At 55.5% G+C, this 25,249-nt stretch overlaps 1 protein-coding gene and 1 long non-coding RNA gene across 9 annotated transcripts in view; one reads left to right on the top strand and one right to left on the bottom strand.

Annotated features, from left to right (window-relative positions):
- KMT5B (lysine methyltransferase 5B) overlaps nt 1-10,713 on the top strand; it is a 53,499-nt gene extending 42,786 nt beyond the window's left edge. For 7 of the 8 annotated variants that reach the window (XM_059149760.1, XM_059149738.1, XM_059149745.1 and 4 more), the window contains one exon: nt 6,391-10,713. In XM_059149760.1, coding sequence (XP_059005743.1) covers nt 6,391-7,874 — 1,484 coding nt within the window. In that variant the 3' untranslated portion in view covers nt 7,875-10,713. Of the gene's footprint in view, nt 1-134; nt 1,129-6,390 lie in introns of those variants that run through there. The other variant, XM_059149786.1, reaches the window with a different exon arrangement.
- A 3,179-nt stretch (nt 10,714-13,892) lies between these two features.
- Nucleotides 13,893-17,266, bottom strand: LOC131816760 (uncharacterized). The gene is made up of 2 exons (XR_009348169.1): nt 16,736-17,266; nt 13,893-15,760 (listed from the first exon to the last, which is right to left on the bottom strand). It is a non-coding gene; the product is annotated as an uncharacterized LOC131816760 (long non-coding RNA).
- Nucleotides 17,267-25,249: the final 7,983 nt, after the last annotated feature.

Below are 25,249 nucleotides of genomic sequence, written 5' to 3'. Positions count from 1 at the left end.
GGTTCTAGAAACGATCCGAGCATAAAAGCAGTCTGTATCCCGCCTCCAGATTCAGTCCTGTCCTCTAGACTGAACTGTCTGCTTTTCTTGAATTCCTGGTAACTGGATACTACATTCTTCATCATGTGTTCCAGGGTCGTCCTGTGTTTGAGAGAAACATATTCAAGGTGTTAGTTTGACTGTGGCGATGGTGGTAGGTCCTACAGGAAGACGAAGGACTGGTAGAGGTGTGGAGGCACGTCCGTGTCCCCACGCCGAGCCAGTCCCTTAGCACACGTGACGCCAGCCTGGGCAGTTCATAGCTCTGGCCTCAAGGCTTCCACCTTTTTTCGCTTTCTTGCCCTTTCCAACCGAACTGAGCCCGTTCACCAGACCACCAGCTCCCAGGCTCAGAGTTGCGATAGAGGAGCGTTCGGAAGGTCGCTGGTACTCTGACGTGGTGCCCTAGCCACCACGGAAAGCCGCAAGAGAGGTGCCACGAAGAAGCCAGCCCTTAAGATACCGGTTGTGCGTGGGGGCAAGACAGTATGGAAACTGGAAACAGAACGGAGCATAAAGAGGAAAGAAAGCGGAGCCAACCTAGCCGGGCAAAAGGAAGTGCGTCCTGTTTGTGGAACTTTGAAGTCCTGGGACCATGCTGGTGGTGGCCGGTTTCCTCTGGGTAACACCAGTTTCCTCTCGTTGCCACTAAAGCTGTAGGCGCGTTAGTCTGACTTGTTTCTGACAGGAATCCAGTTTCCACGTTTTGACTCAGTGATCCCTAGGGACACCTGTTTTGCCCTGCCAGGTGGCCGTAGGTCCTTGGTAGCGCCTTGGTGCCTCTGGAAGTCGCGTTGCTTGAGGCTCCCCCCACCCCATCTTCAGCCGTTTGCAACCCAGCGCGGTGCACCCCTCCCCTGCAGAAAACCCAGGCGAGAGGGGAAGGCCTCTCCCGCGATGGGTAACGTCATGCCGTGAGTTCCTGCGTCCACCTGCTGCTGGAGGTCAGGGGCCAGGTGTCACCCCGTAGCGGAAGAGCAGTACCGTGTTCCTAGTCCAGTGTCCCTGCCCCAAGTGAGCAGAAAGAGCGCAGTTAGCCCGCCACTCGCTGTTGACTGTTGGTTCTCACAATAAATGGAACATAATCAACGTTTTGTTTTCGGAGTCTGGTTCCTTGGCGAAACTGGAGACTTGTGAAGCCCGGTTTAGAAATACATGCATGAAACACTACAGAGCGCGGACACGGCCACCACGCTGCGCACGCCGGACGGCGCTGTGACACGGGGGGCATTAACTCTATTCCTACTGTATGCATACTGAACTCAGTACATCACGGAGTCAAAAAGAGCGTAACGTAGGCAGCCACTGAAAGTGTGCCGACTACCATGTGGCTCTCTGGGGAGTATTTCTTAGTAAGCCAAATCCTCAGAAGCCTCCTAGTTGCTGGAGAGCTGTGGAGATGTCTGAGACTCAGGCCCATCCCCCGGGGTGCAGGAAGCACCCGGGTCGTCACGCCGAGCAGGCTGCAAGCGCAGAGCAAGCCGGGGTCCCTTTGACCCGGGGTCTCAGCCTCACCGAGGGGCGATGCTGCGCTCCCCAGTGATTCCCGATGGGGGGGAGCTGACGGTTCAGATCACCTTTCTGCAGGATTACAGTGGTGAGGACTGGGAGGGTGGTGGCACTGCCATGGAGGGCCAGGCGCTGGAGTGGACAGACGCGGCCCCCACTCTGGAGGAGCTGGAGGCTTACCACCAGCAGCCCTCGCAGCCCGCCCTCCGCTGGGCCGTCACCGCAGTGTCCTGTCAGGTCCCCACAGGTTTTCTTTCAGAAGGGATTGCTTTTGGTGTCTGTGTCTCGACCATAACCTCCTACCTGGTTGAAAGAAGGACTTTTTGAGATCGCAGCTGGGAGCAAAGCCCAGGCTGCCCGAGCCTCTCCCAAAGGACGCGCTGAACAGCTTGTGTGTTCTTTTTTAGAGAAACATTTCTGCCTAGTCGGGAGAAAACTTCTTCCTTCTGCGCAGATCTCTTTTTGAAAGGTGTCTCTAGAGCCACGAGTTTGACTGTGGGCTTTAGCATCTGGAAAGAGGAGACAACAAGAAATCCATTTTCACAAGTTCAGTCCACAAGCCTGAATTTTAAGGCCATTATTAGAAGAGCGTGGTATCTTAGGCCTCTTGTGGCTCGATGGCTAGGCCACACACCCCCCATAGTGCCGCGAACCAGGGTGTGAGTCGTGCCAGTGCCACAGGTCACTGTGAGGCCTGGAAGCCAAGGCGGGTGGAATAAGTTTATCTTAACTCTGGAGCGCCTGTCCTAGAGAGAGTGGACTGGGCCACCCTCTTCTCACTGTCAGCGGTCACAGACCTCGCTGTTGATCTGAACCCTCCTTGAAGCTGAGCCGGTAGGATACTGCTCGGTCCATTTCCGACAGCCGTTGCAGGCTGCTCCTGCCGGCCTGGGCTGGTCGTGTCCGATGGAAGGTGCTTGTTGAGCCTGACATACTTGAACTGAACTCTACAGTCTCACTCAGGGTTTTCTGAATCTTCAAGTTCTGAAGATGCCAGGCTCTGGCCGGCCCTCATGTTCCCTTGGTTTATGGGCAGAGTGTGCGTTTTGGGACCTTGCCAGTACCGAAGCCAGCCCAGGCGCACAGGAAGCTTTGGTGTCATTTCGCTGCTCGTGTCGGCTGTCATTCTCGATGCGCACACAGGGCTGCCTTGTGCTTTGGAGGGCACTGTGAGGTGGCGGTGAGGGCCGTGCCGTGTGGGTCCTGTCCCTGGGAGCTAGGGACCGCCACTTAACTCTGTGGCATACTTAGTACGGTAGCTCTTGAGTCACAGATGCCGCTCAGTCCAGATGCCAGCTCTCCCCCCTTGCCGGTGGGCGGCCTGAGGCACGCTCAGCCGGACGCATTCGGTTGCCCCGTGGACTTAATAGCACTACGAAGAAGGCATGTTAGGATTGAGAGCATACTGATTGGGCCTATTCGCACAGCATCAGTATATAATAATTGTTAAGAATGTGTCTCTGCACCTAGAATGACTGTTTTTGATTTGTGCACTGGAGATCTGTCCCCGCCGCCAGGCCGTAGAGTCGCCCCATGGTGTGGCTGCACCGAGGCCAGAGGAGCCACAGGGGTGCCTGATCTCTGCTGAGTCAGAGTCCTCAGTCCTTGGACAGACTCCCATTCATTGGCAGCATGGCTGCTGTCTTCCTCTTCTAGCCTACCATCACTGTCCTCCCAAACCAGGACAGTGTAGACCCGTTCAGGAGGACCCTTGGCGCCCGCAGGGCTCCCATCTTCATCACATGGCTCACGTTGGCCTTGCCCAGATTCTCTGGGTCTCTTCTGACCTTGGACTTGATGATCATACCTCTGCTGGGTTTTGTTGAGAAACTTTTTAAAACGAAAGTCTAGACTGACCAGTACACGAACACGTGTAAGTGAGATCTCCGTATCAACAAATCCATAGCATCCAACACAGTCCGTTCTGTGTGCTTTAGAACACAAACGTGAGCGCCCTGTGGGTGGGTCTTGCAGTTGGCTAGCCAGGGAGTCCTTCGGAAGCAGGGGTGAATTCAGAATCACCAGAAAATGAGACTCACCTAATGGATTAAGATATAAGCCAGACTAAGGAGGATCTCAAGTGCTTTGAAAACAGAAAGGGTCATTTGTAGAAAGTCCTGAAGGTCTCCCTGAGCAAAGCATTTCTTAAGTGGAGTCTTAAAGGGGGGAGGGGGCTGGCTTAGGAAAGCGTCTTCAGGGTGGAGGGAATTCATAAATGAAGACCCGGGATGTGTGTAGGACCCGAATCAGGAAAGTAGAACGTGGCTGGAGTAGGGGGTAGGAGGGAGGAATATGACCGTTGTTGAAATTTTTGGATTTATTCTGAGGGCATTCAGTTACTGAAAGTCTTAAAGCCCGGCAGTGACGTGTTGTACTAGGAAAGTCACACAGCCACAGGGTGGAGAACAGGCTGTTGGGGAAGCGATGGGAGAGACGGGGGCGGGGGGGGGGGGCTCTATGGGACCTGGTGGCTGACTGGGGGAGGCGGGTAGGGAAAGCAGGAGGGCGGGGTGACCTCTCGCCGCCTGCTTGGGCAGCTGTCTGTGCGGATGGTGGTGTTCCTGCGCGGGATGGAGAATTTAGAGGGAGAGCAGCCGTGAAGCTTGATGCTGAGTTCAGTTCGGGGGGCATGTTGGCTGTGATGAGGGGTCCATCCTCGGGACGGTCTAGATGCCGGCAGGTGTGTGGTGGTACCGACCTGTAATCTAGGAGGGAGGCTAGAGAAGGTGGCTTGGGAGCTGCCGGTGCCTCAGTGGTAAGAGCCGTGCGGGGGGCCAGGGTGGGTGCTTGTCACCCAGAGAAGGCGTGTGGTTTCCAGAGGGTCTAGGACAGCAGAGACCTGAGGCATGCAGTTGCGGGGGGCAGAGGGCAGGGCACGCGAGAGTGTGGCCCTGTGGGCAGCCAGGGGGATGGGAGTCTTCAGGAAGAAAAGCGGTGAGCAGCGTCCCATTCTGCAGAGAAAGGAAGGGGAGGACAGGGCTGCAGAGTGGCCGCTGCACGGCACGACAAGGTCTTCCAGGGCGGCCAGAGGCTGTCTCACTAGAGGGACGAGCTGGATCCAGGTCGCAGCGGGCTTGCGGTCCAGCGCGTGGGGTGCGTGTGGGATGAAGGGGTGGTGCGGGCACGGCGCGGGAGCGGGCAGCAAAAGGAACAGTGAGGCTGACAGCCACCAAGTTTGGTCCTGGAGTGGTCCTTGAGGAGTCTGAGCCGAGCCGGGACTTCACAGTGGAGTTTGAGAAGGCCAAAGTGCCGGACGCCGGCGTGCGTTCACATCGGCAAGCACATGCCTTCAGTGGACCTCATAGGAAGCCTCATGAGCATAAAGAAATTCTATGACCAAAGAAGGCCCTGTATAGGCTCGTGTTTTAAAAAATCATTTCCAGCGAGTTTGTATGATTCCGGTTCATGCGACGTCAGTTCTCCGGTCGAATGGCGCCCAAACCACGACTCCCATTGTTCTAAGGACGAGTGGCTGCCTCGGGGTGGGTAGCCCATATGGAGAAGCGCCTTCTGGGTCCAGTCCAGGTGCTCGCTCCTGGGAGCTGTGCTGGTCTGGGTACCCCAGATCCTCTTATGAGACACCCTTCTCTTCTTGCTGGTTTGCTATGTTGGGAATGCTTGTAGCGCATTCTTGTTCTCCCTCAATAGAAGCTAACTAGTGCTAACTTATTTGCTTAGCCATGCAGAAGGAACAGCCATCGCCCTGGCAACCCTTGGCCAAGTCCACGGCGACAGTCTCTGCCGGGCAGTGTGCTCGGTTTACCCATAGTCACTTTTTACTCGCCCTGTTTTCTGCTGAGAAGCGCGGATTCTTACTTCTGTCATCTCAGCTTCCTTAGTGGATGACTCTGGGGTAGTTTGATGAGGAAGGGATTTCAGGTGGGGGCTGCGGGGGGGCGATAAGGAATTGAGAAATGGACTCCTGTAAAACACTGTGCATACAGAGAGAAAAACGTAAAGACAGCAGAAAGTCCCTGGTAAGGTCAAGCTCACTGCAGAAGCAGCTTAAACTTGAGTCACCCATAAGCCTTTTTGCGAATCTGATCGGGGTCCTCGGGTTGGCAATTCCCAGGAGGGTCCTCACAGCCTTTCCATACGCTTGTCCAGAGGAAGTTGGATCCCCCTTTGTCCCACGAGTGTAACTCTAGTCGCAGGCTTCTTCTTACCTCGGTTGGTGGTTGGTAGCCGGCGGTCCCTGAAGGGGAGAACGCTCTGCCGCCCCGGCGGTCCCTGAAGGGGAGAACGCTCTGCCGCCCCTGGAAGTCTGCTGGTCCTCGCGGAGTGGGAGCAAGAACTTTGTGTAGTGCAGCTCGTTGTGGGATTGACAGTATATAGTTCTTAGGGTCTCTCTTGCTTGTTTGAAACCACTGTGGTAGAGTGTCTGTTAGAGCTCAGCAATGACGTATTTCTGTGCTGTATTACCAGTCAAGTAATCTCCTTCCTTTGAGTCCATGAGTCACGGGTTTTAGAAACCTATCTTGAATGATGTTGAGAATTTGTGAAAGAAAATCTGATTTTTCCTCAAGGTTACAAAGACTTGAGGAAAAGAAATACTTACATGTCGGACAAGTATCACAATGGGTTATGGACGAGCTCTGGGTGGAGTGCAGGTCCGTGCTGCAGGAGGTGCCGAGGTGCTCCGTAAACCGGAGGCAGCGGTTGGGAAGTTACAGGAAGGCGGCATGGGGGTGCCCGTGTGCCGGCGGAGACCAGCAGGGTCCCCTCACACGCTGCTCTGATCCAACCCTCTCGTAGCCAGCAGGTTTGGGTGGTGTGTTGAGTGCGCCTGTGTTCCCCGGACTGGTTTTCATCCTTTTTTTTCTTCTTCTTCTTAACTCGCAGCTCCCAACCGAAAATCTTCCGTCGGTGTGAAAAAGAACAGCAAGAACAGAACATTAACGAGGCAGTCTCTGTCAAGGATTCCAGCTTCCTCCAACTCTACCTCATCTAAGTTAACTCATGTAAACAGTTCCAGGGTACCAAAGAAACTGAAAAAGCCTACAAAGCCTTTACTTTCAAAGATAAAATTAAGAAATCATTGCAAACGTCTGGAGCAAAAGAGCACTTCTAGAAAACTCGAGATGGGAAACTTAGTACTCAAAGAGCCCAAAGTAGTTCTGTATAAAAACTTACCCATTAAGAAAGAGAAGGAGCCCGAGGGACCGGCTCCGGCCGCGGCAGCCGGCGGGTGCTTAACTAGACACGCGGCGCGGGAGCACCAGGCGGGCTCCGGGCGAGGTGCCCCGCCGCTGGGGCATGGCACCCCCTGCGCCTATAGCACCAGGAGGTCCGCACGGACGAGGACGACCCCGAAGGAGCCCTCTGACCTCCCACTGGATCCCAGCCCGTCGGACAGCTATAAGAGCGGCTCGCCAGCAGCGGGCCCGGACGGCAGTGGTGGCGAACAGCCGGCTGCCCCGGCACAGGAGGGGGACCTGACCCCCGGGGCGGCGCCCAGCGGGGAAGCCAAGTGTCCGAGGAGTGACAGCAGCCTGTCGAAGAAGAAATCACGGCAAGGGAAACTTGGGAAACCGTTGGCGAAAGCCGAGGAACCTGCCGAGGGGCCGGACTCCCCTGGAGAAGCTGGCGTGGCGCCCGAGGTGCTGGGGGCCCCCTGCGAGCCGGCCGAGCACGGCGCCCCGGAACCCGCGTCCGGGGCCTACCCGGACTGGGCGCCTTCGCCCGACGGCGGGCCGGTCGTCACGTCCGACAGCTTCAAGGCGAAGGACGGCTTCAGAACTGCAAAAAGTAAAAAGAAGAGGCGAATCACCAGGTATGACGCACAGCTGATCCTGGAGAACAGCTCTGGGATCCCCAAATTGACTCTTCGGAGACGCCACGACAGCAGCAGCAAGACCAACGACCCGGAGAGCGACGGCATGAATTCCTCAAAGATAAGCATCAAGCTAAGCAAAGACCACGAGAGCGAGAACAACCTGTACGTAGCCAAGCTCAACAACGGCTTTAACTCAGGGGCGGGCGGCAGCGCCACCAAACTGAAGATCCAGCTGAAGCGCGACGAGGAGGGGCGGGGGCCGCACCCCGAGGGGCTCCACGAGAACGGGCTGTGCTGCGGCGACCCTCTCTCGCTGCTGGAGTCCCGCATGGAGGTGGACGACTACGGCCGCTACGGGGAGGAGAGCACGGACGAGCCGTCCTCCTCGGACGGCGGCGAGGACGACGAGGACTACGAGGAGGACTTCGAGGACGACTTCATCCCCCTCCCTCCGGCCAAGCGCCTGCGGCTGATCGTGGGCAAGGACTCCATCGACATCGACATCTCCTCCCGGAGGAGAGAAGACCAGTCTCTGCGGCTCAACGCCTGAGCGCCGTCTCCGTTTGGCCCGGGGAACCTCCTTTAAAGAAATAAAAACAAGTTTCCGTCAGTAAGTCCTCGCCCGAGACCGCTGTAGCCGCGCTTCCCTCGCCTCCACTGAGCAGCGTCCTGCTGTAGAACGCGTGCAGCCCGCTGACTCTCCCGACGCCCGATTTGTGCACATTTTTATTGTACTTTCTAAATAGCCTTCCTACGTGCAATTCTGAGTTAGAGGGAAAGCCCAGTTGTAAAATCAAGGCTCCAGCGAAATTGTACAGTGACAGCGACTTTCCACACGGGACGTTGAAAACAATAATGTGGCTACACAGTTTTCTTTTCCCTTTTTTTTTTCCTCTTCCCTTTTTTTTTTTTTTTTTTTTTTTTTAAACCAAGAGCATCAACTGGCTCTTTAATATATGACTAAACAATAATTTAAAACAAATCATAGTAGCAGCATATTAAGGTTTTCTAGTATATGCTAATATCACCAGCAATGATCTTTGGCTTTTTGATTTATTTGCTAGATGTCCCCCCCACCTCGGAGTTTTGTCACTTTCACACTGTCCGCTGGCCCAGGTGTACTGTGCGTGGCCTTGCTCAAAAGAGCAAACCATCCGTCGGGAGTCGAATTGGTTTCTTTAAAAAAAAAAAAAAAAGTACAATGATGACACGCGTGACCGCTCACTTTCCAGTACATTGTCTGTACGAGAGCGGCGGTGTGGAGGACGAGTTCCGAGTCCGTGTATTTATTGCTTGTCATGTAAATTAAAGACCTTGTATTTAACACTTTTCAATCCTTTTAGATAAAATTGTTCTTTGCAAGAATGATTGGTGCTTATTTTTTCAAAACTTTGCTGTGAACAATGTGATGACAACAGGCAACATTTATCTAATGAACTACAGCTCTCTTAATTAATTTGGGTCTTCAAGGTTTCTGTTGCACTTGTAAAATGCTACAAGGAATATTAAAAACTCTATTCACTTTAACTTATAATAGTTTATGAAATAAAAACATGAGTCACAGCTTTTGTTCTGTGGTAACCTATAAAAATGTTTGTCTTTGAAATTCAATGTAAAGAACTGAGAACAATGTATATGTTGTAAATATTTGTGTGTTGTGAGAAATTTTTGTCATAAGAAATTAAAAGAACTTACCAGGAAGGTTTTTAAGTTTAGAAATATTCATGCCAATAAAATAGGAGATTATAAAATATATAGTTTTAAGCACTGCATCAGTGGGAGTTCTTGGCTTATGTTAGTTTATGTATGAAAATATCAAAGATTTTTTGACTATATTATCAGTTAAACGAAAAGAGGAGTCAGATTTAATTTGTTTTTTTTTTTTTGAAGCACTTTGAGAAGAGAAATTAATTTTAAGTAACTTAATGAGCAAATTCTTGATTACTACTTTATGTTCAATACCAACCTTTCATTTCTCTGGATTATTTTACAAATCATTGGACAAAGAATTTGGGAATATAAAGCTGTAGCAGGTGTTTGACGCCAGTGGGTCTCCTTATTTCTGGGAAATGTGTACGTGTACTTTCAGATATACAGTGTTCCTGAGTAAGATCGATTTAGGGGATTCGTGTAGTGTCCATAGAAAAGTAGCCCATGTCTTAAGATATTAAAAGGAATCTGCCCGTAACAAAAAGTCCAGTGGAGAAAACCTCAATGCTTACTCTTACTTTTGGTGATTCCTGCTGGTTGCCAGGTTCTGGGGAACATCCTTTAAACTGAGTCCCATAAAACAATTGCCAATAGGGGTTCCATGTAGAAATTAATATTCATAAAAGTGTTTGCAATGTAGAGTTTTTGTTTCTCCTCACGTTCTTTTAAGGAGTTACTTGTATGGTCTTAACGTCGCCTCATTCCCGTCTGCCCCATGCAGGTCACCCCTCAGGTAGCGTGGAGGGCAAGTGCAGACCCGCTTCCCTGCCACACCCCCCGCCCCCGCCCCTGCTCCGCGTGTGGTCCGTCCCCCGCTGCGAAGCAGAACAGTTCCCCCGGGTTCTGTCCCGAGGCCCTCAGAGCGCGTTGTGGACCACATCTGTCCTCACATTGTCCCTCAGGGGAGAAGTGTGAGTCTCCAGCCACTGAGGAAGGTCGAGCATAGACTCCGTGTCTGGAAAGTACCAGAAAGCTGTGGGCCACCCCTTTCACTCCCGCCTTAGTGTGGAGCATGTCGAAGAGGTTCAGAGACTTAAGTCTCAGACCGTCTCCCGGAATACCAACGACAGCCATTTCAGGACTTTCCCCCTAAAGGAAAAAGTCACAAAATACCACATTTCTCCATTTCGAAGCTTGATTTTAGTAACTTAATTACGTTTTTCGAAGCTGACCTTCCCCAGGGGCCCCAGCAGCGGAGCCCTGGGGTCGGGGTGCACAAACCTTTCAGGGAAACCTGATTTCCGTTTTTCCAGGTGGGGGCCTCGGAGCTGCTCGGGCTCCGCCGTGGAACTTCCCTGTGTGGGATGGCGAGAGCCACACACGGGTGACACGGTGACCACTTGGAAGAGGCTGCGTTCCATATAACTTCAAGCTTGAGCTTGCGCAATGATTCGTAAAGATTTTGGCATTGTAAGAATTAGGAGATGATCATAAAAATACATGTAAAGTGTTCGATTTTCAATCATTTTTCAAATTACTGTTTTAAATTGTTTTGCTGAGTTGTAATACCTTTGAGATACAATGTATTCCTTGTACTGAAAGAATGAAAAAAAAGGACTTTTTCAGCATTTGAGGTAAGTTCTTTAACGTTTCATTAAAAACATTTTTTACAAATATTTTGTACATGCACTTGCAGTATTGAGGTTAATCATTTTAATAAATTCGGAAATTGAAACAATCTGGCCAGTGTTCGCTGTGTCTGAGAAGGATCTAAGGGGTGCCTTTCAGCACAAGGCTTCCATTTCAAGTAGGATTTGTCAAGTGGAAGGTCTACAAGCTTTCCAGCATCTGCGAGTTAGAGTTAGCCGAACTGAGCCGCTGCCTATGTCCCAAATGCCTCCCATTTGCTTCCAGTGCCGCTCCTTTTGTTGAAAAGACGGGAAAGCAGTCCTTGTCTCCTGGGGAGGCTCCCCTCCAACCCCCCCCCCCCCGCTCTCTGACCCCACACTGCGCAACTCCCAAGGGCTGGGTTTCTGCCCTCTCTGAATGGACAAAACCGGCCTATCGGGTGGTGGGTCCTCTGTCCTCCTAGTTACTGTAGCAAAACCCGATTGAGAGGAGACGTGGGCCTGGTTTAGGAGTCGGGGAGCAGGAGTTGGTCCAGCCCTGCTGCATCTGAGGGGCCCTGGGCGAGCTGCCAGCCCCCCCCCCCCAAAAGAAAACCTCTCTGCAAGAAAACCTCTCTGCAGCACCGTGAAGTCCCCGTGGATGCCGGAGGCAGGCAGGGTGGGTGATGCAGCATGGACGGGGGAGCGCTGATGTCCCCATTGAAACTGCCGCCTCAGCCGGCTTCATTCCCACCCACTACCCGGTGGCCGCTAGCTTGCAGCATGCTGCCCGGAGCGCTGTGTGGTTTCGTCCCTCAAGGGCCAGCTCTGGTACTGGCACACACCCAGTCATGCTTGCTTCCAAGCCCAGAGGCGCTTTGGTAACCCCAGGGTTCCAGTAAGCGAGGCCCTGGCCTGCGAGAGTGACGCAGTCTCCAGCGACTCCCTCCCCGAGGTCAAGAGCGTGGGCACTGCTTGCATTCACTAGTGGGCAGGCCCTTTGGAAAAGCGATTTTGAGTCCTTCGGAAGCGGCAGGGCGTGTGGATGGGCAGGGTTGAGAACGGGGCCTCCCGCCAGGGCCACCCCCGCCCCCCGTTACTGCACCTCCCAGGGCATCAGGTTTATGTTCACGGAAACTGTTGGCAAAGCTTCCGATCTGGGGGCCCCAAGATGGCCTGCAGCCTCCTGTGGTGACTTGGGTCACAGTCTTTGAAAGAAAATCTGTCCGTTCCCAGATCCTGTTTTCTCCTTGTCAAATGCGTGAGTTTTTCTGCTAAGTTCAATCGATCAAGACTTCTCTCTTTTGGGAGTACCCCTCCCCCCAACTGAGTCTGCTCCACCGAGGGGCCGCTCACACACCAGAAGGCTGGCAGGGGATGTGCACGTGGCCGGCCAGTCTGAGACCCTGGCCGGCACGAACCCAAGTGACCTAGAGTAAGGCTGCATTTCTTTAATACTCCTTGAGCACCTAGTCTGTATTAGTGCGGGGGAGGCAAGAGGTGTAATTAATTAAAACCCTGGGAGCAGGTGACAGTGACCTAGGAGAGGGGACCAGAGCGCCCGGCCCCTCCCCCCACCAGGACCTAGAAGAGGGCAACAGGGGCTTCCCGGAGGAGCCGGGCCGGTGGGGAGAGCAGAAGCAGCTGGGAGGGCAGGTGGCCTTAAGGCGGGGTTTTGTGTGGTTAATGAGGGACAAGCACAGTGAGATGAGAAACTTCCACGGGGGATGAGTTCACAAAAGGGAAGGTGGGGGAGTTATTCAGAGTCTGGGGGAGGCGGGCTGGCCTTAGTCTGGGTCAGTCTTCCTTGGTAACAAGAGGAACGAGGTGGAGCTGTGGGGGGGCCAGTTCCGGCAATGAAAGTTTCTGTTTTGTCTGAAAACAGGAGGTGAGGGCCCTCAGAGCTTCAGGAGCAAGAAGGAGATCCAAAGTCCGAGAAAGGAAAAGCAAGCCAACTCTCCAAACGCAGCTCAATTCATTATGGAAACATTTACCAATTACTTTCTAGGTACTGGACTGTGTTCTAGACACCCCTGGAGCCAAGGCAGAGGGGCACAGCACTTCTCAGCCCTGGTGCGAGACTCTCACCCAGGTGGCGGTGGGGTGGGGGTGGGGGTCGGGGGCAGACCACGGCAGAATAGAGGGCTGGGGGGGTGGGGCAGGAGAGGGCTTGAATGAAGACTCCCGGAGAGTGTACCAGTTAAGGAAGAGAAGAAGAGTCTATGGCCTGAGTGGGCCCCTAGTCAGGGACAGTACAGTCACCCGAGGCCTGGAGATGCACCTGTGGCCAGAGAACGGACAAGCTAGTGGGAGGGGAGGAGGTTGTGTCCAGAGCAGGCCCTCAGAGCTTCGGAGGGACTGCCTTTAACTGATGGCAAAGACGCTGATGGGGCCTGAGAGAGAGTGTCCTGGTTCTGGGAGACCAAGACATTGGGCAGAACCAAGGTCACTCAAGATGACAGCTGACACCCTTTCCTGTGAGTCCTGGGAACCACTAGCTGGAAGCAGCCTGCAGGGGATAAACACGGGGAGGTCCCCTACTCAGGGACGGGGGCGCCTTGCTGAAAGGGAGGTGAGCAAATGCTCAGAAATTTTGTTTCAGTGAATGAGTCAGCCTGCTTGAGGCCACAGGTCGCAGGGCCAGACCTGCCCAGACCTGGCCAGGTTGCAGGGCCAGACCCAGCTCCAAGGTCCTGGGTGCTTTTGGATGCATGCCTGGAGAGCACTAGCAAGAGTTCCAGAGCCAAGGGTCACTGGGCCAGCCCATGTCGCAAGGCCCCGGCTTCCCAGGTTAACTCTGGAAAGTTCCGCGGATGACAAATGGTAATCACTGTCTTTTGCCCTCCTTACCACGCAGTTATACGGGGCCAGGGGAACTTTGCCCGGAGGTTATCATGCAGATCAGCACGGTGGCCTAACCCCACGAGTCGAATAGACTCCCGACGCTTGAGAAGTGTGTAAGGTGCTTCATGGACTGGCCTTGAGCTGAGTGAGTCGAGCCAGAGGAGGCCCGAAGACCTCCAGGAAAAAGTCCAAGGTTTCTTCCAGCCTGGTGAGCGGCTGACTCCATCTCGACAATGACCTCACGCAAACGTAGCCAGGCACACAGGAGGAGGGGGACACACTTTGGAAGCTAGAGTGATGAGTCCAGGGAGCGAGAACACTCCTGCACCGCTAACCGCCCAGCCCCCGCCTCTGCGTGTGTTGTGATTTCTTACACCTGCAGGTGGGGCCGGGAGTCAGATGCGGATGGGGAGCGACCCGCTAATCTCTCCCCCAGCCTCTGGCAGGTTGGAGGTCACACTCCCACAAACCAAACAGAAAGACATTTATTTCCTCCCCTTGCCAGTGAAACCACATTTTTCCTGGGGTAGGAAGGGGGAGTGACGGATGGCCTGAGCAGCCTCCAAGTGGCCCAGACCCGCTCCAGGCAGTGCTCAGGCCCGGTCCCTGGGGGCCCAGCGCTGTGGGTCCTGCTGCCCTCCCCTGCGGTTCCTCTCTGGTCTCTGTTTTCTCACCTCGAGGTAAGCAGGGCTTACCTCGCACTGACTATGCAGTTGTTCAGGAGTGACAGGAGCCGTGAGCCTCTGTCTGGGGCCCCGTCCCCTTGTCGCCAGGGCCAGGGCTGAGTGCCAGGGCTGAGTGCGCTCTTGGGCTTCCTCCGGGCCTCTGACCTTTACCCTCTCCGGTTAACCCCTGCACCACCAGCCTCCAATCACAGCCTTTTCCATTCCAGCTTCAAATCGCTGGGCCCCTGGAACCAGGCTCCACTGGGACATGGCGGACGAACATCAAGGTTTCCAGTTCTTTCTTCCTCTGGCCAATGCCTCTGTCCGCCACGCTGGGCCTCCTCCGTTCCCAGAGCACACTCCTCCTTCCCCATGCCTCCCCTCCTTCCGCAGGGGCCTTTCGGGAGGTGTCTGCTCCCTTGCCAACCTTCTCACTCAGGGCGCTCAAAAGGCACGGGGTTCGGAGACTGGCTCTCCCGGAGCCACGAGTGGCAGGTGCATACATTGGCAGAAAGTGGGACACAGGCCTGGATGGGAGGAAGTGAGAAACCCTGAGGGGGTGCCCAGGAGGCGCCACTGCTGCTGGGGAATCGAGGCAGGCAGGGTCCAACGCAGAGCGGGGAGAGGAGAGACGAAGAAGTGTCCAGAGACCCTGGTATGAATAGTTCGTAAGCCCAGGGGGCGGAGAGGCGGCAGACCGGAGGAGTCCTGGAGACAAGGAAGGACAGGATGTGCTCTGGAAGGATGCCGAGAAGTTCAGAGTGGCCAGTCCAGAATATTCAAAGGGCCTGGAGGGGCCAGGTGGCCCTGAGGACATTGGGAGGGAGATGGGGACTCACTGGGTTAGGAGGAAGGGCGAGGCACCCTCAGGGGAAGCTCAGTCCACACCACTTCCTAACTGGGCAGCCTTGGCTCCCTGTTCTGTGAAATGGAAACAACCGTGTGTGCCCACCTCACTGAGGAGCAGATGAAACAGCAAAAGGGTGTCCGGGCACGGTGTGGCCCACGGTGGGTGGTCAGCCATCATGGGTCGCTTTCAGTTTCTGGGATCTAATTCCAGAGGCTGTGCGTGCTGTTTCTCTGGCTTCGCCCAGTGAGCCCCACCTGGGCTCCCCAACCCTCCTCCCGGCCCCAACAGTGGCCCAGGCACCCCAGGCCAGAGGCCAGAGGGACAGAGAGGGGTCAGAACCCCTGGCAGCAGGGACAGCCTGAGCCCCCCTGCTGGCAGTGGAAGGCATCCCGCCTGGATTCCAACACAGGCAGGTGCTGCTCAGGCCTCTTCTTAGCAACCTCCGAAACCTCCTCCCGGGAGAGCCAGGCCGCCGGGGGAGGATGGACCCAAAGCACAACGGCCGAAGCAGGAGAGAAGAACCGGGGAGCAGGAAGGCCGCTGGCGGCTGCGCCACGGAAGCTGCAGAGCGGAGGCAAGGCAGGCCGGGCCGGGGGACCCGCGGACGAGGCGGCGTCCGATGACGTGCCTCCTGCCTGGACTTCATCCAGTGGGTCTCAAACACCCATCACCATCTGACCTCAGCCACTGCCTCTGAGAGACCCGCCCTGCTCATCCCGGAGCTGTCGCCTTTGGTCCTTTGCCCTGGATCCGAGACAGGTACGAGTTCCATTCTCAGGCGTGGCTGGAGCTCACCCACACCCAGGACATTCTCGACAGTCTGGCCGAAGGACAAAATAAAAACAAACACAGGTACTTGACCATGTTACTGTGCCCTGCACAGTTCATTTTTAAAGTAGAGCTTTGCGGGGTGCCTGGCTGGCTCAGTGGGTTAAGCCTCTGCCTTCGGCTCAAGTCATGATCTCAGGGTCCCGGGGTCCAGCCCCCGTGGGGCTCTCTGCTCATCGGGGAGCCCGCTTCCTCCTCTCTCTCTGCCTGCGTCTCTGCCTACTTGTGATCTCTCTCTCTGTGTCAAATAAATAAAATCTTTTAAAAATAAATAAATAAAGTAGAGCATTGCTACATATGCTTTTAGCCCAAGAAAAGTGCAGACGGAAGCAATATATAAATACGCATATATTTTTTGCCTTTGGGGAGGATCCTGCAAGTTAGTTCATCTTAAAGTGCAACACTGTTTCATCTTAAAACTGGGGCAGCTCTGCGGGAGGACCTCTGTACAGAGGCTTCAGTGATTGTTACTTTGACTTGCTTATGATTTCCAAAAATATAAATTAATACATTAATTGCCTGGCAGCCAGGCCCAGGAGGTTGCTGCCCTTTGACCACTGGAGGCCCTCACCAAAGCGGTTCATGGTCAACTCCCTTCAGCCCCTGGAGCTGCTGGCAGGGAGCCAGCAATAAGAAAGACCCTGGCCAGGGCGGGGCCACCACCTGTCTGCCCTTCCTCCCCCCAGAGAGGGACCAGTCCATCCTTGCCCTGGAGGCGCCAGGGGAAGGCGGTGAGTGTGTCTCTTGCATCTTTGGGAACACCGAAGCCTGGCAGGCTGGGATCCTCACTGCTGTTCCTGGGAGGGAGGAGGAGCCCGAGGCCCGGAGCCGGACAGTGTCACCAACGTCACAGAGTCAGTGCCCAGGACTCCACCACCCTGGGCTAGTTCCTAGGGACCCCTGCGAGGGTCTGGTAGGTTATGGCTTCACGGTGGGAGGTAAGGCTGGTGGGTACCCTGGGGCTCACCTGGGTTAGGAAGTCTTTCCTGTTCCCTCCGTCTGGACCCTCACTCGGTCCCACCTTCACCTGAGCGGCAACTTCTGAGCCCTGGGACCTCTGGCAGATGTCAGCTCCAGGATCCTCCCGGAGGCCCCACTGCTCTCCGATCTCCTCTCGGCTCAGTTCTGATTCCTCAGTCCTGGGGGCCTGACAGTGTCAGCCCAGGAAGGCCCGGGCAAGCCACAGGCTGATGGGGAAGGGGCTTCCTCCCTGGAGAAAGAAACCCAAATGCGCTCCAGCCTCTTGTCCCCTTTGGTCAGCTGGGCAGGGTTCAGGTCATCCCCAAAAGCCAGAGCCTTAGGCTGCCACCAGCCATGGGGGCGCCTGGGCCACCCTCTCCTACCCCCAGTGACTTGGGGAGCTCAGGAGGCCACACTAGGCAAAATGGCTGTGCCAACCTGAGCCCCAGGACCCCTTCATCCTGTCCCAGGACTCCCAGCAGAGAAAGGGCCAGGAGGCGGGAGCAGAACTTTTGCTCCACATTGGATCCCTGGGACATGGCCCAAGGTCTGAGATGGGGCGGGCTGGTGGCCAAGGGACACGTGGCTGTGGGCAACTGCCGCTGTCATAGCCTTCATGCCAGGCAAGGGTGGTGGACCAGCCAGGAAGGAACGCACTGTCCCCAGGCTGGCCCCGCCAGCCTACCTGGCGGGACAGATACTGCTGCTTCCAGGGGTTCCCACGCAGCCTCAAGGGGGGGGGGGGGGTCCCTCAGGTCCAGCCAGGGTGTGTGCTGGGCAGGTGCAGAGCAGGCACAGCCCTAAATGTCTCCTTGAGGCTGACCATTTTCCCTGTGGACGAGGAGGGAAGGCATGTTCTGACAGGGACCAAAGCTGGAGGCACGAGTGTTAATGCCGCACGGCGAGAAGGAACGAGACAGAGTGGGGGTGGAGGGGAGATTGCAGGGTGCCCAGTTGGAGACAAGGGACCCAGGGGGGCAGCCCTACCCCCACATGCCGGCCTACCTGCCCAAGGAAGGCTCGAGCCCAGTGCTCCCCCGTTCTGAAGCTGCGCCCCCTCGCCTCCCAGTGCGGTCGGGGCTTCCACGCACTCGTTCATTTCCTCACTCATTCATTCGAAGGCTGTTTGCTGAGCACCCACTCTGTGCCATGATCTATACTGGGCACACACTGGCCACCAGGGAATTCCTGCTTCCCACCCTGTGGGAGGGGGGGGTCCATAGTCTGACAGGGAGACGCACTTCAGTTGGGGAACACGGAGGAGGGGACACGGGGGGAGGCCTCCTGGAAGGCTGGCCAGCACAGCAGGGAAGGCTTCCCGGAGGAAGTGTCGTGGAACTTGGTTTGGGGCCCTGCCCTTCTCAGAGCTTCTGTCAACAGTAGCCTTTGGCCCCTGCCTTGCAATGCACCCCGGCTGGCAGGGCCCCGGGTGAGACAAGGTGACAGGCCTGGGCCACGGCCCCTCACTGTTCCACGTGGCAGCCTCAGGAAAGTGAAGACACGTTGGCGCCCCCTCCCCTTCATCCTGCTGCCCTGTCCCTCGGGACCGGGGGCCACAGCAGACTTGTTTCAGGGCCTGAGGCTCAGCGAGAGCTGAGTGAGCAGCCGGGCCCTCTCCCTCCTGTGTTTGGACCCCCGCCCTGCCACCTCCTGGCTGGGTCACCCACCGAAACGCCGCCAGCACCTCGAGCTCACTCTTCTCATCTGCCAAGTGAGGAGGAGGATGGTCACAGCAACTAACTGCCGGCTGTCCCCCAAGTGCAGGCACTGCGTGGGCTCGGAGTTTCCACGTGTTGCCCTGATTTCTCCTGGCAAGGCGTGAGGCAGACCTCACCACTCGATGTTAGAGACTAAGACTCGTCTCAAAACCACAACCTGGGGGGCCTGAGTGGCTCAGTCAGTTAAGCGTCTGCCTTCGGCTCAGGTCATGACCTGAGCCCCGTCCTCAGGGTCCTGGGATCGAGTCCCGTGCCACGCTCTCTGCTCAGCGGGGAGTCTACTCCTTCTTGCCACACTGCCCCTCCCCCTGCTTGTGCTCACTCTCTCTCAAACAAATAAAGTCTCTAAAAAGCCACAAACCCCACAGACCCACAAAACTGGCTTAGGACCCTTTTCTTCTGTTCAAAATCGAGAGACCCCAACCACTTCCTTGAACATCGTTCTTACCAGGCCCTGTCTCAAGCCAGAGTCCTGCAGAGAGACACGGAAGGTGGGCACCGGGGCTTCCGTCTGCAGGAGCTGGGAGAGCCACAGGCGGGCAGTCCCCCTGCCCCAGGGTGTTTGGAAATCAGGACATGCTGGAATCGCCTGACCCTGGGCCTGAGGGGGTGAGGTACAGGAAGACCCCCCAGAAATCACTGGCCAAGGGTCACAGCTGGCAAAACCTCTACCACCACCATTGCTTCCCTGGGAGCTCTTTCTGGTGGCTGTGGCTGCAGGATCCCACAGTGACACTGTCCCTGGTGTCATCAGTGGTGGCCACAGTGGCTCCTAGACCTGCCTGTTCTGGAAGCTTCTCTTTCTTTCCAAAGCAGGTTTCCTCCCCTTCCCAGGAGGATCCGGGAAGGGCTTTCCTTGAGAGTCTCCCAATAAATGATTTCCCTTCTTCTTCTTCTTTTTTATTTTTTGTAAGTAATCTCTAAATCCAATGTGTGGCTCGAACTCACGACCTCGAGATCAAGACTTGGCATGCTCTGAAGACTGAGCCAGCCAGGCTGCCCGAATTACTTTCCTTTTGAAGGTGACCTGCAGTGGTGCCTGTTCTTTGCAGTCAACAGCGGGAGCAGTCGGCGGCTTGGGGGCTGTGGCTCCCATGTCAGTTCTGAGCGCAGTGAGTGAGGGTGGATGGGTCTCCTCCGCAGCTGGGAACATGCAGCCACTGCCAGTGGAGTCTTTAAAGAACATTTCAAAGGACTCGGGAAAAGGCTCGTGATAGATGCTGCAGTTGAAGAACAATTTACACAAAGTCCACATGTTGCTTTGTTTGTTTTTAAGATTTTAGTTACTTATTTGAGAGAGAAAGAGCCAAAGAGAGAGTGAGCACAAGCAGGGGGCGGGCAGAGGGAGAGGGAGAAGTGGACTCCCCCCTGAGCAGGGACCCCAACACGGAAATCGATCCCAGGACCCTGGAATCACGACCCGAGCCAAAGACAGAGGCACAACTGAGACACCCAGGCGCCCCAAGTCCACAGGTTTTAATATACAACTTCATTATTTTGGACATGATACACACACACCTGTGTAACTAGCACTCAGCTCAAGATATAGGACATTTCCAGCCCTTGGAAGGCTCCCAAAGGCTCCAGGTGCCCCTTCCCAACAACACTGCCTACAACGAGACCATTACCCTGACTTCTGACTCCATGGACTGCGTCTGCTGTTCTAGAACTTCATATAAATGGGATCCGTGGGTCCCCTTTTGTCTATCTTTCTGTGCTCTCCATCATGTCCATGAAATTCCTTCACGGTATGGCATGTGCTCTTTTTTTCTTTTTCTTTTTTAAAAGAGCTTATTTATTTGAGTGAGAGCACAAGAGTGGGGTTGGGGGCAGAGGGAGAGGCAGACTCCCCTCGGAGCAGGGAGCCCAACGCGGGGCTCAATCCCAGAACCTTGAGATCACGACCTCGAGATCACGAAGGCAGGCGGTTAACCCACTGGGCCACCCAGACGCCCCATGGCGTGTGCCCTTCATCACTGTCGCCCTCAACTGCGGGAATATACCACGATTTGTTTATACATTCTACCCCTGCTGGGCATTCCTGTGGCTTCCTCTATGGGGCTATTATGAGTGGTGCTGTGGGCATCCTTCACGCACACCTGTTGCTGGACATAAGCAGTGATTTCTATCAGGTACGGACCTATATCCAGGAGTGCACTTACTGGTTCTCACTTCGTTATGAAAAATGTCAAACCTACAGAAAATGTGAAAGACTTGTTCGGTGAACTCTACAAGCTCTTCACCTAGACGCCGTAACTAACGGTCTACTGCAGGGGTCGCGTTGTATCTCTGTCCGTCTGCCCGTTCCTCTGTCCATCCATTGATCCATCTACTGTTCCTGAGGCAGCAATACAATTTTTTTTTTAACAATACAATTTTAAGGGGGAAAAAAAGGGGAGGACACAAAATTATCCCAAAGCCATAGACTCAGAGAGATTGGGAAGATACTCAGCAAACCCCCAGTGGCCACGGTGATCTCTGCCTGGTAGGATGGGGTTAAGGTCCCCTGGAGGAAGCAAAGGTGGGAGGGACCAGGGAGAAGAACAGAAGCAACCCGCCCCCACCCAACCCCCCACCTCCCAATCCTGAGAGGTGTGATCGAAGGGCTCAGAGGGCCCCACACCGAGTTGAGAGCCTGATGTGGGGCTCAATCCCAGGACCCTAGGTTCATGACCCGAGCCAAAGGCAGAGGCTTTACCCCACTCAGTCATCCAGGCAGGAGGCCATGGGCACCGCTGGGCCAAGCCCACTTCCTTGCTCCCAGCCCAGGGTCTGGCTTCTGCCTGCTGGGAGGGTCTCTCCTCTTAGGGATACTGGCCATCCCTAGCCTGGACGGCCCTAGCCCTGTCCCCACCCCCTTTTGCTAACCGACTTGGAACCCTCCGACCCCACGGTGCGGGAAGAAGCTACTCCGAGGTCGACGGAAGCCCAACCGGCGACCGTCCCTGGGATCCCGGCGGGTCCCAGAGCCTCTCGGAACGCCCCGTAACGGCGCCGAGCGAGAGCAGGAAGGCGAGCGCGGAAGGCGACCTTGGAAGATCTTCTGGGGCCTGGGAGGCTGCGGCTGGACCCTCCTCCGAGCCCCGCTGCCTGGGCCGAATTCCAGGCCCAGCCGCTGTCCTTGGGGTAGGGAATCCGGCCCGACGGGATTCCTGCGGCACTTCCCTCTGGGCGAGGGAGGGTGCCGGGCCCCCCGCAGGGGCGGGGCCGGAGGCGGAGGGGCGGGGCCTGCGCGGAGAAGTGGCCCCCACCCCCCCCCCGCGCCCCCGGCGAACCTCCGGCGCCCGCCTCCCTCCCCCAGAAGTCCCCCAGCCCCGCCGGGACCTGCGCCGAGTCGCACCCCCGTGTTCAGTCGGCCGACCGCCGTCCCCCTCGCTCCGACTGGCTTCGCGAAGCTGCCGGTGCCGCGACAGCGACAGCGACACGACACGGCCATGGCCGCGGCGCCAGCGTGTGACCCCGCGAAGGTTCCCGTCCCCGGAGTCGGTTCTAATCCGAGCCGCGACCAAGGCCGGGGGCCCGCGCAGTCCTCCGCCAAGCCGCGCGCGCCCTCGGACTCGGGCCGTGAGACCCCCGCCCTCTCCCGGCCCCTCCACCCACTGCAGGGCGCGCACGGGCCGGGTGCTCGGGGACGGTTCCCTGAAAGGTGCGGGAGCCCCGCGCGCCACGGGGCCGAGTTCCCATCCCGGGCTCCACCCGGGCCGCAGTCTGGCGCCTCTGTCCCTTGCCTGTGAAACGGGGGCGACAGGGGGCCCTGCCTCCTAGGGCTGTTAAAAGGATGAAATGAGGGAATAACGCGTTAAAAGAACGGAGAACAGAACCTGGCACGTGGCCAGGGCGTGAACCTGGAAAGAACACGGTGTTCACATCAACCTGCCTGACCCGGGCAACCCTGGCCTCTGGGCCCTTGAACCTTGGTCTACACCCTCTTTTATTTAATTATTTTATTTTTTTTAAGGTTTTTATTTATTTGACAGAAAGAGACAAAACGAGAGGGAGCACAAGCAGGGGGAGTGGAAGAGGGAGAAGCAGGCTCCCCAGGGAGCAGGGAGCCCAGTGCCCAGCTCCATACCAGGACCCTGAGATCAGGACCTGAGCCAAAGGCAGATGTTCAACCGACTGAGCCACCCAGGGTGCCCCCCACCCTCTTTTAAAACACTTCTTTAAAATTGAAGTGTAGTTAAGCACAGTGTCATGTGAGTTTCAGGTGTACGACATGGTGGTTCGACAGTTCTGCACCCTGAGTGGCGGTCACTACGGTTCGTGTAGTCACCATCTGTCACCATGCAATGTTGCTGCAGTATCATTGACTATTCGCCGTGCTGTACTTTTCCTCCCCGTGACTTATTTATTGTATAACTGGAAGTCTGCCTTCTGTTCTTACACAGAGGCCAGCCTCCAGGCCCTGCCCTCACACCACCAGAAAGAGGCGCATCCTGAAATTTGCTCAGGAGCAGCCCGCTTTGGGTCGACCAGCTCCAGCTCTGCACCCAGAGCTCTCCACAAGGACCCTCCCCGGCCACAATTTTCTGACCCTTTTCAACCATCCCTTCATGGCCTTGGCAGGATCTGCCCTCCAGCCAGCCCCACGCTGGATTCCATCCCTCAGGACACACACTCCGCTCTTTTGACAGAGATGGTACTCAGTGCTCAGTAGTGTTAAGTCAATTCCCAGTGGGGCAGCCTTCGTGGCTCAGTGGGTTAAGCGTCCTCCTTCAACTCAGGTCATGGCCCCAGGGTCCTTGGTTCGAGCCCCACCTCCTTCTCTGTCTCACTCTGCTGGAGGCTCCCCCTGCGTGTGCTCGATCTCTCTCTCTCTGTGTCTGTCAAATAAATAAATAAAATCTTTTTAAAAAAGAAAAGAAAAAGAAATAAACACTGATACTGAATACACCATCCTGGTCTCCTGCCTGTGCCCTTGGATCTCAGCTCACCCATCTGCACAGGGCATCTCTGGTTTCCTGCTGGTTGTTTCCCACAGTAAGGAGCTCTGCGTCAAGGCCATCTGGCCCAAGTCCAGGCTGCGGAGCCCAGGGCTGATGGAGGCGACTCAATAGGCTGCAGCTCCTGGCTCAAAGCCTCGGGACTTTTTTTTTTTTTTTTTTAAAGATTTTTATCTATCTATTTGACAGACAGAGAGAGATCACAAGTAGGCAGAGAGGCAGGCAGAGAGAGAGGAGGAAGCAGGCTCCCCGCTGAGCAGAGAGCCCGATGTGGGGCTCGATGTGAGGCTTGATCCCAGGACCCGATCATGACCTGAGATCATGACCTGAGCTGAAGGCAGAGGCTTAAACCACTGAACCACCCAGGTGCCCCAAGGCTTCAGGACTTCTAACTGTGCTTTAAAACACAGATCCTGGGGAGACAGGACACCCTTTGGGGGGCCCTGGGGATCACTTCCAGCAGATGGATGGCCTCAGCCCCGGGGTCTACCCCCCCCAACTCAGCTGGGCCTCCTATGTAGATTTTGGCTGTCATCTCTACATAAGGACAATCAGATTGTCACAGAGATAACGTGATCAGGCTTGAAAGCTATTTCTTCACACTGTACCCCTTCCCACTATCAGCTTGTGTGCAGTAAAATTAGCTCGTATGGGACCTTTTGCGTGTGTGATAAAAGAACCAGTTTGTTTGGTATGAGTATTTAAAATACGACCCGGTTTTAATAATCATATTGAAGTATTTGTTTTTTGAAAGTGGAAAAAGGCCTTTTTCCTCAAAAAATGGAAAATGATGTAGGGAAGATGACGTTAGAGTTCGAAGTCGACAGTTGAGAAAGAAAGAAATCTTGAGACGTCTTTAGTGCAAAGTGGTGGCTTATTAAAGCAGGAGGACAGGACCCGTGGGCAGAAAAAGCTGCTGCCCCGGGGTTGTGAGGGGTGGCTGGTTGTACACTGTGGGGTTGGGGGATGTAAGGAAAAAGGGAGGTTTTAAAAGAACTTTCATTTGCTAAAGAGCACGTACAAGATACCCTTGCCATTGTCAAGTTAAGGCTCCCCCCCCCCCTAGCAAGGTGTTAGCATTAAGATAGTTGATAGAGATTCCTGGAAGAATGTCACTTGTGTCCCACCGAGGAGTGGGGGGGCGGGAAGGCTGCAGGAGGAGTCACTTGTGGTCCCCCCCCCCCGGGGGGCTTCTGCTCCCTCATTAGAAAAGGCCCTCCCACCCCCACCCTCTTAGACCTCTGGGAGGCCCCACATTGCCAGAGTCCTTGTAGGCTTTGCTCTCCTAGTGGCTTGCATGGCTTGCAAGTGTGCCCTTCCTGACAACAGGTCCTGTCTTCCAGCCTCTGGGAATCCCTCTGGCAATCAGTAGAAGGGCACAGCTACCCTTTGTGGGGCCCTGACTCTGGCCTGCCCTTTCTCAGCTCACATCAGTGACTCACCACAACAATGCTGTAGGGTAGGAACAGCTATCTTCATCTAGTTTAGAGAGACAGGTGACTTATCCAAGGCCACACCGTCGGTAGAGGCACAAGATCCAAAGATAGGTTTCTACCCTTGGTGCTATCCTCAGGATCCCTGCCAAATGAGGGATGGTGGGAGGGCCTGTCTCATCCACCAGACGCATGGGGGCATTCCAAGTCACCTGCTTTCTTTAAACCTGCTGGGCTCTACACCCTGCCTGTGGCCTGAATTCGCTGAGGCTCGGGGCATGGTAGGAGGCCACTAAGTAAGACCATACTTGGGCTCAGAGACCTCCAGGAAGCTGCTAGGCCTGCTCAGGCTCTAGCTAGCCTCGCTCCTCATTACACTCCTGGCCGGGGCTGAAACCCAATCGCGAGCATGTAGGATTTCAGCCTG

This window comes from Mustela lutreola, chromosome 1 (genome assembly GCF_030435805.1).
Source record: "Mustela lutreola isolate mMusLut2 chromosome 1, mMusLut2.pri, whole genome shotgun sequence".
Lineage (NCBI taxonomy): Eukaryota > Metazoa > Chordata > Mammalia > Carnivora > Mustelidae > Mustela > Mustela lutreola.
Note: the sequence above shows the minus strand (reverse complement) of the source record. Positions and strands in the feature narration are given on the sequence as shown.